The sequence below is a fragment of the Chelonia mydas genome, chromosome 7, assembly GCF_015237465.2.
Source record: "Chelonia mydas isolate rCheMyd1 chromosome 7, rCheMyd1.pri.v2, whole genome shotgun sequence".
Classification (NCBI taxonomy): Eukaryota; Metazoa; Chordata; order Testudines; family Cheloniidae; genus Chelonia; species Chelonia mydas.
The window spans coordinates 43,894,299-43,907,552 of NC_057853.1; the positions used below are offsets into that span (position 1 = coordinate 43,894,299).

Genomic DNA, 13,254 nt, shown 5'->3' on the forward strand with positions numbered 1-13,254 from the left:
GATATAGCCACAGAGCTCTCACGCAGTAGGCTGGGTATGGTGATGCTATTTTTAGAGGTACTATTCTGATTATACCCAGTTTCCCCTAAAAGTACTGAAGTGTCACTCCTAACATTCTTTAGTTTTCAAGCCTTGCATATTCCTTGAAAGCCTTTTTCCCAGTCTTTCAGTTTGCTCTATGAAAGCTAATGAATGCAACTGAGTTTGTTGTTTTAAAAGTTTCCAGATAATTGTTTTGGCAACACAGTCAGCTCTCTTTCTATTTTTCCCTAAAACCCTGATCGCTACATTAAGATTGTGAGAGACTCATGCAACAAAGAAAATCAGTCAGCGGAAAAAAAAAAAAAAAAAGAAAAATCTAGTTCCCTAGAGACAAAATACTACCAATTTTACACTGACAATCAGTGCTGCCTTGTGTCTGATCCTGCAAACTTCTCTTGACCTGAAAACGTTTGATGTTTCTGATGTGCAAATTCTTTGATCAACATTTCAGCCCTCTATTGTGTTAAACATTCCATGCTGCACATACCAGAGAGGGTTTCAACGCATCTGGGGATACAGAATACAGCCTTATGAAAAGTGTTTAGAGCAGATTTGCAAGTGGCACTTCTCAGAAGAAAAATCTTTTGAGTCTCTTCCCTGCTTAAGTAATATCTGGTGGGGACTAACTGTTCGTTTCACGCACTTAAGAGCGCCTTTGCAAAAAACTGAATGAGTTTGCTTCAGGTTATCATTGTTTCAACCTCAATTTTATTTTATTTTTAAACTCCTCACCACCACCATAAACATGCTAAGTTATAAACCTCTGCAAAATATGGCTGCTCACAGAAACACTAAATGGCAGCTATAGCATCAAACAGCCCAGAATGCAACAAGAGCGAGCTAAAAAGAAACAGTTGCAGAAGCCTCGTCATGTGTAAGAATAGATTTTCATCTCCCTTTGCCCATGGCTTTTTGAGGGGAAATCAGCACAGTATTTGCCAGTAGGAGGGATGCTGGTGCAGCCATACAAAGGAATCTCTGATCTGGAACTCCTGCAGCATAAGTGTTTGGCGAGATCAAAAGGAAGTCAGTCTGTCATCCCCACTGAGTCTGAGTAACAGACTAACTCGCGTAACACAGAACACACCATAGAATCGGCTTTAAACATGTACAGTATAATTAGCACAGAGGCACATCACAGAGTCTAAACAGCATTTTTTTAGTCACAGCATAGAATCAAACAATTAATTTCTCAGACTGTCTCATGCACAGCAGCCCTTTTGGTGACGTACAGAGTGCCTGTCATAGATAAAGCTGCAGCGCAACATGCACCAATACCTCAAAGGGGACTGGCAGTGATGAAAAACCCATTCTACACCCCTAGCCCTTGCTTATGGGAGTGTGCGTTATGCTAACAGTTGTAACAAGCAAGGGTGGAGCAGAGAAAGGGGTGGGCTGTACCACAAATCCATATATTATTCCAGTGGAACATGCTCTGCGTTAGTCACCAGGCCCTACAGTGGAGATGGAAAACTACACAACATGGAGCATCAAGATCACTATTACCAGAGATGTAACAAATTATTTTCAGGTATGAGAGGACACTAAAATGACATCCAGGATCAGCCTATTCCCTGTTCAGATTGCCACATTAACAGTCTCTTGCATTTTTTGGAAGGTGGGGTCAGCAGCAGGAGAGAAAGAATGGATTTTCCAAGCCATCCACCTACGATGTATGCTCAGTCTCTAGGTTGCAAGTATTTGGTTAAGATGAGAGCACAGTGCATACACAGCTCCATGTACATTGTACCTTTCCCATCATGCTAATGGAGATGCATCAGACCAATTTTACAATGTGATGACTTAAGAAAAGAAAGAAAATGAAACAATAAATACCAGCTGGTAGGCTTGATTTACTTTTTGCATTACCCAAAAATGGACCGCAGAGTGCAGTATATCACGAACAGAGGCATAATACTTCTGCAAGGGCATTCTTTACAGCAATGCCAGGGCAAAATACAAGAAAAAAGGGATATCAGGTGGACATCTCAAATTCTCCATTTGGCTTTGGATAACACCCATCCAACTTAAGTGAGCCACAGCCTTTTAAGCAATTGTTGAGAACTTGCACAATGTGTGAGATAAATGCATAATGGAATAAAATCTTGTGTGTGAAAGTATTACTAACAAAAAAGGGATACAGGCCTGGACCCAGTTTGGGGAGAATTTAATGGAGCTTATTTACAGAACAGGAGGAGAAAGCTGCATCAATGGAAGGTAAACAGCCTGAACTCATCCCACAATACTGGCCCACATCATACTCTTCAATACCTAAAAGTAAAAAAATATGACCCCTCCCTACTATCCTCCCCCCATAATATTTACAAGTAAGATCAGCAAAGATGATACAGAAGGAAGATGTATTGGAGACTACTGCAGTTTCAGTCTTTGTTTTAATCATCTTCCTGCTGACAGACTCCTTTATTGCTTGGGATGCCCACCAGACCTCTTCAGTACTCTATGTGCCTTGGATGTTGGGATGATGAATGGCACAGAGGCTGCTTCAAGCTTTCTCTGCCAGCACGCAAAACCTGTATGGTCTGCCAGACACTAGACCACTAGAAATTGATGATGGAGGCCATGATGCGACTATGCAGCCTTTGCCCAAGTGTTCGATAGCAAAAGAAATCTCCGTGCATCTGACATTTGGGTTAAAAACAGTCAGTCTACTTGTATTTGGCACAAATTAAGTTTGTATTTGTAGAATTCAACAGTGACACTGTAGAGATCCCAGGCGTGATAAACATGCAGGTGTGGGACAGAAATGAATGTCCCACTCATCCACCCCAGTTTGTCTGTAGGCTTGCGTGTTTACAGTAAGAGAATAAAACACAATTACACCTTAGAAACTGCAGCAAACTTTTCATAAAATCAGACTTTCCGTTATTCCTCCGCCGCGTTCTCAAAAGTAACACTGTGCCAGTTACAAGTTCTGCTGGAACCTATTGGACTTTGACTGGAAAGTAGGTACATGTTGCACCCAGCTTCTGGGTACAGCAGGATCAGACTCTCAGAGGTCAAATGAAGGAGTCCTTCTGAAGGAATGCAGCAAATAAAAGACATACATGAACATACGTGGGTATGATGGATGAGAACATACAGTCCAGGAGAAGTAGGCAGCTCCAACACAATCTTTGCAAGAACACGCTGCTATTAACAGTACGGAAGCCACCCAGTGGGCATTGTGGTTTCAGAATTAGTCATCTATGGTTGGCAACCAAAAGGCCTAAAAGAAGAAGAAAATGTAAGCATGGAGCTAGAATAGGTGCCTGAAATTCTTCACCCAGTGAGCCCCAAAAGCAAGCCAAGGAATCTGATACATGCTACCAGCAGTTTAGGATTAGTATCCCTGCTTGGACTGGTTTGGTATGCATGTCAAGCTGATGCTGCCAAAGGAAGCCGCTCATTCTATATCTTACACACTATACATGGGCATGCTCAGGCCTAGCAGTCCTCCCATACCTTCACTAGACAGTTAAGAACTCTACTTCCTAGCAAGCCCCTAAAACTGAACCTGAACAGGACCTTAAAGCCCCCGGTGTTTATGATGGAGGATCATGAAATGTCAGCCATATTATGGTGGTGTGAAAGAGCCCATCTTTCTGTGTGCATGCACATGCACTGCTTGTTCTCAATGTTTTCATATACATTGTTCCTTTCTGTCCCCAATGCCAGGCTGTGGGAATCACAGGGAGGGCAGGATGGAAGTTGGACTGGCTCTTCCTGAGCTTAGGGGAGGACCTAGCAAAAGGATGACTACCCCCTCCCACACAGCCATCCAGGGCAGCCTAAGAGAGGAGAATTAGAAAATCCTGAAGACCAGCCACTCCCCCAACCTCAAGCACAACCTCTGCATCAGGGGCTGTGAGAAGAGAAGCAAATGCATGGAGGGGACTTGTGGGTGGTTTCCACTCCTTTGGCACTGAGCAGTCCAAAGGGAATAGAACAGGGTAGAGAATCTACTTCAATATTAATTATGGCCCATTGACCTACCAGAAATAAGGTGTTTGGCCCTCAGGCTGAAAAGGATGGACCTGTGTTCTTACCATGTTGGAACATGCACTGGCAAAGGTCATGAATTTGGGATTGAACTGCAGACAGGTTATAGGACCTGTGTGTTTCCCATCCAACACAGCCACCTTCATCCCACTCTCCCCATTCCAGACATGAATTTTTCCATCCTCTGAACCTGTGGGTTGGAGAAGATAAACACACATAAAAGGCCAACGACAGAGGACGGAGAGTCAAAGTATCACTGGTAAACTGTAGTTGAGACACCAGAAGAGAGCTATCAGACCTACAGGAATCAATCTCTGATTGCCAGCTTTTTAAAAAGGTTGCAGGGTCAAATGCTGCCCATACAGAATGCCATTCAAAGTCAGTGGAATTTCTACATGCAAGTCTGAAAGGAGAATTTACCCCAACTTGTTGTGGGGGTATAGTTACCAAGAGGGAGTATACTGAGTTGATCAGAATAACTTTATATACTCAAGTCTATATATACACACCGCAGAAGGTGACACTTGGCATCAGCAGAGTGAGGTCTTGCATACATTTAAAATGCTAGTGGCACAGCAGCAGCTACACCAATGTAGTGCTTCAGTGTAAACACTACCTATGCCGACAAGAGCAATTCTCCCATGGGCGTAGGTAATCCACCTCCCCGAGAGGTGGTAGTTAGGTCGACAGAAGAATTTTTCCATTGACCTAGTGCTGTCTACACAGGGATTTAGGTCGGCCTAACGATGTTGCTCAGATGTGTGGATTTTTCACACGCCTGGGCAACATAGCAAGGTTGACCTAATTTTCTAGTGTAGACCAGCACTACGAAGAGAACAGCTTTGCTATGCACATTAATGACTTGAAGACCAACAGAGGATAAAAGGCATTGTTAAAAGGTAGCTGTAGTGCTAAATAAAGCTCAATGGCATCCTAAAAGCCATCTGATTATAATCCTGCAATTTGCATATCATTAAAGACCTGGTTTTCAGCAAGCTGTGCATGTATCTATGCATCTACTTGGAAGATGGAATATTGTATTTGTCTGCACAAATTCCCAGTTCATACACAGAGCAAGGTAAGCATTGGACTTTGTTATATGCTTACTAGTTACATGCAGAATCAAATCAAAGATTCACACATGCGCACAACAGCTTGCTGAAAATCAGGCAATAGAAGTGCAATCTAGCCACTGAAAATTGTGCAGTCTGCAAATAATCAAAGGGTATGGTAAACCAGATTTCAGTGAGTTACGCAAAATGTGAATGGCCAAGCTTGTTAAAGAGGTTTCAACTCTCATGATCACCATACATGTTTTTATAGCAGAAGTCCACAAATTTTCATTTTAATGGGACACCTTGAATTTTTAAAATTGACCTCTTTTCAAAAACTTTAGTCTTTGGTATAACCCCTTTTACATAAGATATCCTGACTTTTCAATAAAATCCCCAAAAAGAAGGTGGGGTTTTTGTTTCCTTTTTGTCTATATGGGATTTTTAGGAAAGAAGAAATTAAGTTGGCACCCAGGGTAAATTAGTCAAATTGCACAAATTGGGAAAATGGGGGGAAAAAAAGTGCATGATTCTGGAGTTTAGCAGTTGTAGGGACAAAGTTGAGAAAGAAGTGAATCTGTCCAACAGCAGGAGGACTGAGGATACCTTCTCTGAGTTTGAGAAGGGATATGTTTCCTGGCAAGAAGGGTAAAACATGCAGAACTGAGCTGTCTCCAGAGGATAAAACGAGGGTTTGCAGGATGGGGGAGGGAGGGGGGGAGGGGGGGAGGAGAGAGAAGAGAAAAAGAAAGAAAAAAAAGGGACAGCCACCAGAATAAAGAACCACCATCAGAATGGTCTTTCCTGAGAAACCGAGAAGCCGAAATACCACCCTAGATTTAATTTTAGTTATTAAGAAGAATTTATGGGCAGGTTACTGATGACCCGCTAGATTTCAACATTAGAATATCTTTAGGAGGAATATGAATGAGATTGTGGAGCTGTTTTGCAGACCAGCTTTCATTCACTGAGGGCAATGTATCCTAGAAGGGCCTAGTTGATACTGCGCAGATTACAGTACACAGGTAGCCCAAATAAAGAATGTAGTCCACAGGTAGGATGGAGGGAGGCTGCAACATTCTAAACTATTCAGTTGCTTTTTCCTCCTACACAATTTTACCCAGGCTGCTCTGCCAATCCGTCTCAACAGCAGCCTGAGGGGACCAACTCTTGGGGGTGATGGTAAGAGGGAAGTTCAGTCAGTAGCCCTTTCTAGCCTTCCTCTTGGCTGAGATTACCAGCCAAGCTATCAGTTAGCGTCAGCTGTAGTGGTAATATGTGATGCAAACACTTGGCCAGTGGGAAACAGGGACAGACCTACTTACTAAATTAAACATTAAAGTACATTGTACTGAAATGACAGAGAGCATTGTAAGTGTCTCCCACAGCATAGTGAGGAAAGCATTTTGTAAGTCCTAAAAATAGCCACTTGCAGCCTTTAAACCAACTTTCAGTTTAATTATATTAATACCCAGTTTCAAAGCACTGAAATTGCTTTGTAAGAGGACACACAATGGCAGGCTACAAGGGGATAAGGATATCTTACCAATCATTATGAACTGGGAATCTGGTGTGAACGATGCCTCCAACGTGACAGCCTTACTGTTATTATAACCCTGCAATACAAAAGAGGTTAAATGCCTTCAAGCCTGTGGCAAAGGAGACATGTCAAACCATACTTCCAGCTGAAGAACAGGAGCCCCTCCCTCAAGCATTACAGACTGCCCTATGCAAAGCTCTCCAAGTGCCACAGGAGGGGACAGAGCACAGATGTAAAGATTAGGAGTGGGGAATAATTTATTAAGGTACTAAACCAAACAAACACTTTTCCCTCATTAGCAGAGCTTGAAAGCTCCATTAAAGGGAGTTAAATATCACAAATAATTTCTAAAAGGGAAGAGGGAGAGAAATTTTCAAGTGAACCAAGATTAAAGGGCTTGTCTACACTACAAAGTTAAGTTGACATAAGGCAAATCACATCAACCTAACTCTGGAGGTGTACACACTACAATGCTCCTCCCGCCGCTTCAACACACCTGCTATGCCAACCTAATAATATCACCTCGATGAGAGATTTAAAACTTAAGGTGATGTAGTTAGAGCGATGCAGTGTCAGTGGAGACACTGCATTGCTCACATTGCTTACTTCAACCTAAGTGACCTCCAAGAGATGTCCCACAATGCCTGCCATGACCGGTCTAGTCACCATTTTGAACTCTGCTGCCCTCCAGCCAGGTATACAGGCATGCACTTCCTCCCCTTTTAAAGTCCCAGGAAGTTTTGAACTTGTTCTTTCTATGAGAGCTCTCCAACAGGAGCTGCCCAGTTGACCATGCCAGCTCCACGCAGCAAACACGCTCCTGCCTGGAGTACACAGGAGGTGCTGGATCTCCTGGGTCTGTGGGGAGAGGAGACCGTGCAGTCAGAGCTCCACTCCAGCCTTAGGAACTTTAACAGCTACAGCCAGATTGCTTGGGGCATGGAGAACAGCTTGTAAAAATCAAAGAGCTGTGGCAGGCACACCAGGAGCAAGGGACGCAAACAGTTGCTCTGATGTAGAGCCACAGACATGCCGCTTCTATACACTCTCCATATATCTTCCAGGACCACAGCAGTATCCAAGGCACTCTACCCCGCAGGAGATTAAACACAATGACAGCCTCACAGTCATTCAGCTGCAAGAGCCTCATTGGTGTATGTCCTTGTGAATCCCGTTCCCTCCCCTTTAAAGATACTTTCCCCTGCATGTATGAAGTTTACCTCAGCATTACAAATATAGGTTAGCATGGGTGTGGAAAAAAAAAAAAATCTACTTATGGAAAGTATGAATTTATCTTTATTTATATCCATCACATCGTGTCTGCTGCTAACATTCACAGACAACAGCAATAGGTGCACGTGCACTGTTATAGTCGGGTGCACACAGTCATCATTAGAAGGTTCATAGCACGGTGCAAACAAACAATGCCAGGCTCAACACACTACAGCAACACACATTACTGTGGCTCAGTGTTAAAATGCTCCCTTCAAGGCCTCCCTCAGCCAAATAGCCTCCCCATTGAGCTCCTCTTATAGCCTTTCAGGTTTCAGAGTGGTAACCATGTTAGTCTGTATCAGCAAAAAAGAGGAGTCCTTGTGGCACCTTAGAGGTTAACAAATAAAATTTGTTAGTCTCTAAGGTGCCACAAGGATTCCTCATTGTTCCTTGTTATAGCCTTGTGTTCATAACGCACAGCACAATACCAAACAGCAGTGCAGGATCCATGCTTTCTGACAGAGATGGCTGGCTTGTAGGTTACTAGGGCAATTGAGTACCCATGGAATGATGGGATTGAAAAACTAGCATCATGTAATGCTAAACCTGCCCCCAAGAGGCACTGCAAACCCTTCCCCAAGACACCCTGTGACCAGTTGCACAGTGGGATAGCTACCCATGGTGCACTGCTCTCAGTGTTGATACAAGAGCTGCTCCTGTGGATGTGCTCCATTGACACAAGGAGCATCGTGTGGACATGCAACGGTGTTTTAATTACAGAAATGGCTGTACGTCCATGTAACTTAAGTTAATTTAACTTTGTAGTGTAGACAAGGCCTAAGATAAATCAGGGGTGCAATCAGCAGCAAATTAGTAAAGAAGCCCTCTCCTTAATACTTATGTCATCCACAGGGCATCAGCTATCTCTATTACTGCAGCTGGAAGGGAGCTCCAAGAGACCTGCCCCTGGAATACATGGAACTGGGGTGTTTTATCCTCCAAACTAATAATCCCACATCATTCCATCCTTGACAAGGATGTAGCAAAGACAGCAGTTTCCAAGAAGGCAACCAAGACAACACACTCACCCCAAACGTATGCAGCACAGCACCCTTAAAGGCATCAATCAGTCGAAGGAACCCTCCGTTGGTTGATATGAGGATGAGCTTCCCGTCATTACTGAACTTCAAGCCTGTCCACTCACAGGTTCGATCGTATTGCATCTTGAATGTAGCAAACGGACCCTTAAAAAAAAAAAGTGGTGGTGGGGGGGAATAATTTGTATGCATGTGCACACAAACATTTACTTTGTTGGTAAAAAAAATTTTTTATCTCCAGCACAGGAAAACATTTTAGATTCCTAAAAGGAAATAAACCAGACTGATATTGAACAATCCAGTACTAGGTGCCACACAAAGGATGGCAGGGGAGAGTAGCAACAACCTGTCATATATTGTGATGCAGCAGTGTTCTGACATGCCACGATTCTGTCATCTCCAATAGCAACCAAACCACAACAGGATGTTTAGGAAACTTGTGGTTTCACCACCATAAAAAAAACGACTGTGAACAAACATCTGGTTCACCACTACAGTCACCAGAGAGAAGAATCAATTCTCACATTACATCTATTATACAGGGGCAGATTTAATGTACAATATAGTGACCATTTGCTAACAAGGCCCCCAAACCTAATTTAAACTAAGGGCTGGAGCATCAGCACTGTAGCTCTCATCTAAAAACAGAGCTGTTCGCCGCCCATTTGCAGCTACTGTCGCCCAGTTACAGTTTTCCTTCTCTCTTGGATGTTGCTGCTAGGTCCACCTGACCTAGATATTCTTCCAGCAGGGCCAGCAAGGAGGAAGAAACATTAACTGCTGCTTCCCACGTGTTACAGGAAGCCTGAGAAATGGGTTGAAGTTCCCACCTGACTCCTATCAGCTTCCCTACACCCAGGGGCATCATCAGCTTAGGGTAGCAATGCCATTCAGCTCCTCAGTGATGATACCCATAGGATTGCTCCCAAGCCCTCTGTCTAGTCTCTGATGCCAGTTCTCCTGGAGCAGAGAATAAGTGGATTGTGCACTGGTAGATTGTGCTTCAGACCCCACTCTGTGTAGAAATGTGCCGGGCCTCTGAGGCAACAGCATATGCCTGAACCTCAGAAGGTAGACCAGGTTCATAACCAGTCTTGGAGATACTGTTATCAAAGACCCCAAATGACGCAGGAAAGCAAGGCTATGGAAATGGAGTATAGTTCAGTGCTGAGTATGTTGGTGGAGGGAGCACGAGGATGCAAAGGCTTATGATGGGGAGAAAAACGTACGGGGAGAGCAAATGTCAGAGAGGAAGAGGTAAGAAGTGGTTGGGTCAGTAGGTGGGACATAACCCAGAACAAATGCTTTTTACAAGAAGTTGATCTGGGGACTCAGATTTTAATAATTCTCTGGCTCTGGGGTTAACTAGACTGAACTTTAAATCCCATTTTGGATCACTTTTAGGATCTGGTGGTGGCACCTACTTGTACAAGAAACTCTTATACAAAGCCCTTTTCATATATTAAGTTTTATCTCCTTGGGGCTGCTGGCTGTAGCACGTGCTAAGATGTTTCAAGGGATGCTCCAAAGTCCAGGGTTTACATGCTGTTTCTTGTAAGCTAAAAGTATCAGAAATGCATCTAGCTTGTCTCTTACCTTGTCAAAAGAGCGGAGATCGTACAGCTTCACCATTTCAGAATTGACTCCAGCAGCAAAGATCAGCCCCTCTGGGTCAAAGGAGCATACAGGCTTCCCCTGAAGATGCATTAAACCCTAGAACATGGAAAACAGTTAAACTTGAATTCAAGTTGGGAATACTGGCGTATGCACTAAGTCCATTTCTGACAGCTCCCTCAGCCGTGCACAGATCCAGCAGGGCAGTCTGCTGGTAGAACAGCTGGGTTTTCAATGGTCAGTCTTCAGTCTTATCAAGAATCTTTCAAAAGGCAGCTTCTCATGTCCCACACTGGCACTAGCCTCTCAATTCTGTACATGGAGTATCAACAAGTGGCTAAGTGGCCATTCATCCAGAAAGGGTATGAGGAACTAAATACATGGCCTCAACTCATCCCTAGTGGCACGTGATTATTATGGGACACTGTGAAAAGGACAATCCTAAGAGGTTAGTCAATTTAATACATTCTAAAAGTTAGAAGGTTTAGCACAGAGATGAGAAAGACTTTACATTAGCTTCACTATTAAGGTGAAATAATATGATTGCTTCTGGGAGGAAGGAATTGATTGGTCTAAATTACTGCTGAAGAAATTTAGGAAAACAATTCAGATACAACCCCTGCTCAACACCCATCTACATCTCCTATGGGAAAGAAACTTGCATCACAAGAACAAAAGTAACCAACCAGAACAAGGAGTGCTGCAGAGGCAACATACTACACACTTCTGTGGGGAAGGGAGACGCATCTTGTATTGGTAACAATTATCACTTCTGAGAGTTTCACAGAACACTCCTGCTGGAAGTGATGACAGCACAGGGCTGGAGGTGGTGGGGCTAAAAGACTGACCATTCAGGAAGATGAGCACCCACGTGCAGCTCTGATAAACACTGTCACTACCTATGCTGATTTAACACAAAAACAAACCTTCTAAAAGCTAGGAGGCAAAAAGTGTTAAACCAAAAGAGATCAGATTCCCACACAAGGGTTAGCATAAGAGTCAGGGAAAAATTCTCTCACTCCACACAAACTTTGCACTGGTTTAACTACAGGTGTTACGTTAAATAACATAATGCAGCTTTGTTTAGTGGACACTCTTGCAACATTGTGTTTAGACAAGCCCTCAGCGTGAACCTGAAAAACAGGGGAAATTAGACTTTTAAAGAGATAGTCTTAGGGAAGACTGGTAAACTAAGATTTTTACAATGTCAAAATTACATAAAGTCGCACATAGAATGGAAGTGAGATGTGGAGAACAATGTCACATCAGCAATATCTGCTGACTTCCCATGAGACCAAGCTAAAATTTAGAAAGCAAGAGGCTCTTACCAACATGCACACTACCAAAGAAAGTGAGGTTTCTGATTTAAAGGACTTATGCTTAGACAGGTATAACTATGCTGCGAGTAAAAAAAAAGTTTTCAATTTGTGCTTTACAGCTGGTCCTCATGAATCAGTGACTGTCTCCCTCTGAAGCTCTGTACTCCCAGTGAGGACAGAGGCATGTTTAGGACCTGCCAGTCTCTTCCACAAACATTTTTCAACACTGCAAATATTGCAAGAGTCAAGGTGTGTGAATGCCAGGTACTTTCAGTGTCCATTTTATAGGAAGGCCTAGTCAAGTTTCTGCTTTGGAGGGATTTTACTATGAAACCAGAAATACTAAGTACAGCATAATGGAGGTAACTGGTAATAACAAGAGATGTTAATGAATATAAAATGTTTCGGTAAGCTTTAGACAGCATTTTGGATAACTGACAAATTAGTTATAACATCCACAGCACTTGAAACAGTAAGGGCTTATCATAGACAAAGTTGTAGTGTTAACATAGGGTGAATCTTCCAGCTTCGCCAAGTTTAATACAGCTGGGAAACCCTGGAATCCTCCTGGCTCTAAGTTTGCTTGTGTATTTAACTGCTTAATGTTTTTCATTTTAAAAAACAAACAAAGCCAGAGCACTCAAGTAAGGGGTCCCATTCTGTCACCACTGATTCCAAGGTACATGGGAGACTTCTAGAGAAGACTGAAGACTGTTTGAGGCTACGGTGTCATTAATATGCTGACAACACCCAACTAGCTCCTTGTTTCATCAGCTCCAGAAGTTGCTCTTTTCTTGCCCTTCCAGCACTTCCCCAAGATAGAACCTGGAGGAAAGTGAGTGAGGACACAGTGTATGCACAAAATGAATACCTAAACAGGGATTCTGCCTGAGATGACTTCTTTCGAATTCCAGGAGGTGGCTGGTGGCAACCAAGTAATACTTCATGATAGTATAAAAACGAGACCACCTATTTAATCTACAACCCATTTTTCATCATTTCAAACTAGAAGCTTTCTTGCACATTTCATGACAACTGTCAGCAGACATACAAGTGAATTTGGTATCCCACCTGGCAGTTTGGAGAGCGGAGATCCCAAAGTCGGATGGTTTTATCGAGCGATCCAGAAATAAAGGTATCATCCACTGGAGACATGGACAGGGCAACCACTCTGCAATACAGAAGATTAGATAGATCAGGTATCACACAGGTGTGCAAGAAAGTTAGCAAACTAACTATTATCCTGTTGGCTTCACACAAGTTCAAAATACTTAACATTTTTTATGGCATGAGAAGCAAAGTGAATTAAGTCTAACATGGTTTAGGTTCATTACAACACTGCTTTAGCCTCTCTTGTTCTGTTTCATAGCCACCAA

At 43.0% G+C, this 13,254-nt stretch overlaps 1 protein-coding gene across 1 annotated transcript in view; it reads right to left on the reverse strand.

Moving 5' to 3' along the window:
• Positions 1–1,141: 1,141 nt before the first annotated feature.
• Positions 1,142–13,254, reverse strand: part of WDR82 (WD repeat domain 82) — a 29,971-nt gene continuing 17,858 nt past the window's right edge. The window contains exons 4-9 of the mRNA XM_037905801.2: positions 12,950–13,049; positions 10,542–10,658; positions 8,937–9,092; positions 6,640–6,709; positions 4,089–4,231; positions 1,142–3,268 (exon numbers count right to left, since the gene is read on the reverse strand). Of these exons, the coding sequence (XP_037761729.1) occupies positions 3,239–3,268; positions 4,089–4,231; positions 6,640–6,709; positions 8,937–9,092; positions 10,542–10,658; positions 12,950–13,049 (616 nt within the window). The 3' untranslated portion in view covers positions 1,142–3,238. The remainder of the gene's footprint in view (positions 3,269–4,088; positions 4,232–6,639; positions 6,710–8,936; positions 9,093–10,541; positions 10,659–12,949; positions 13,050–13,254) is intronic.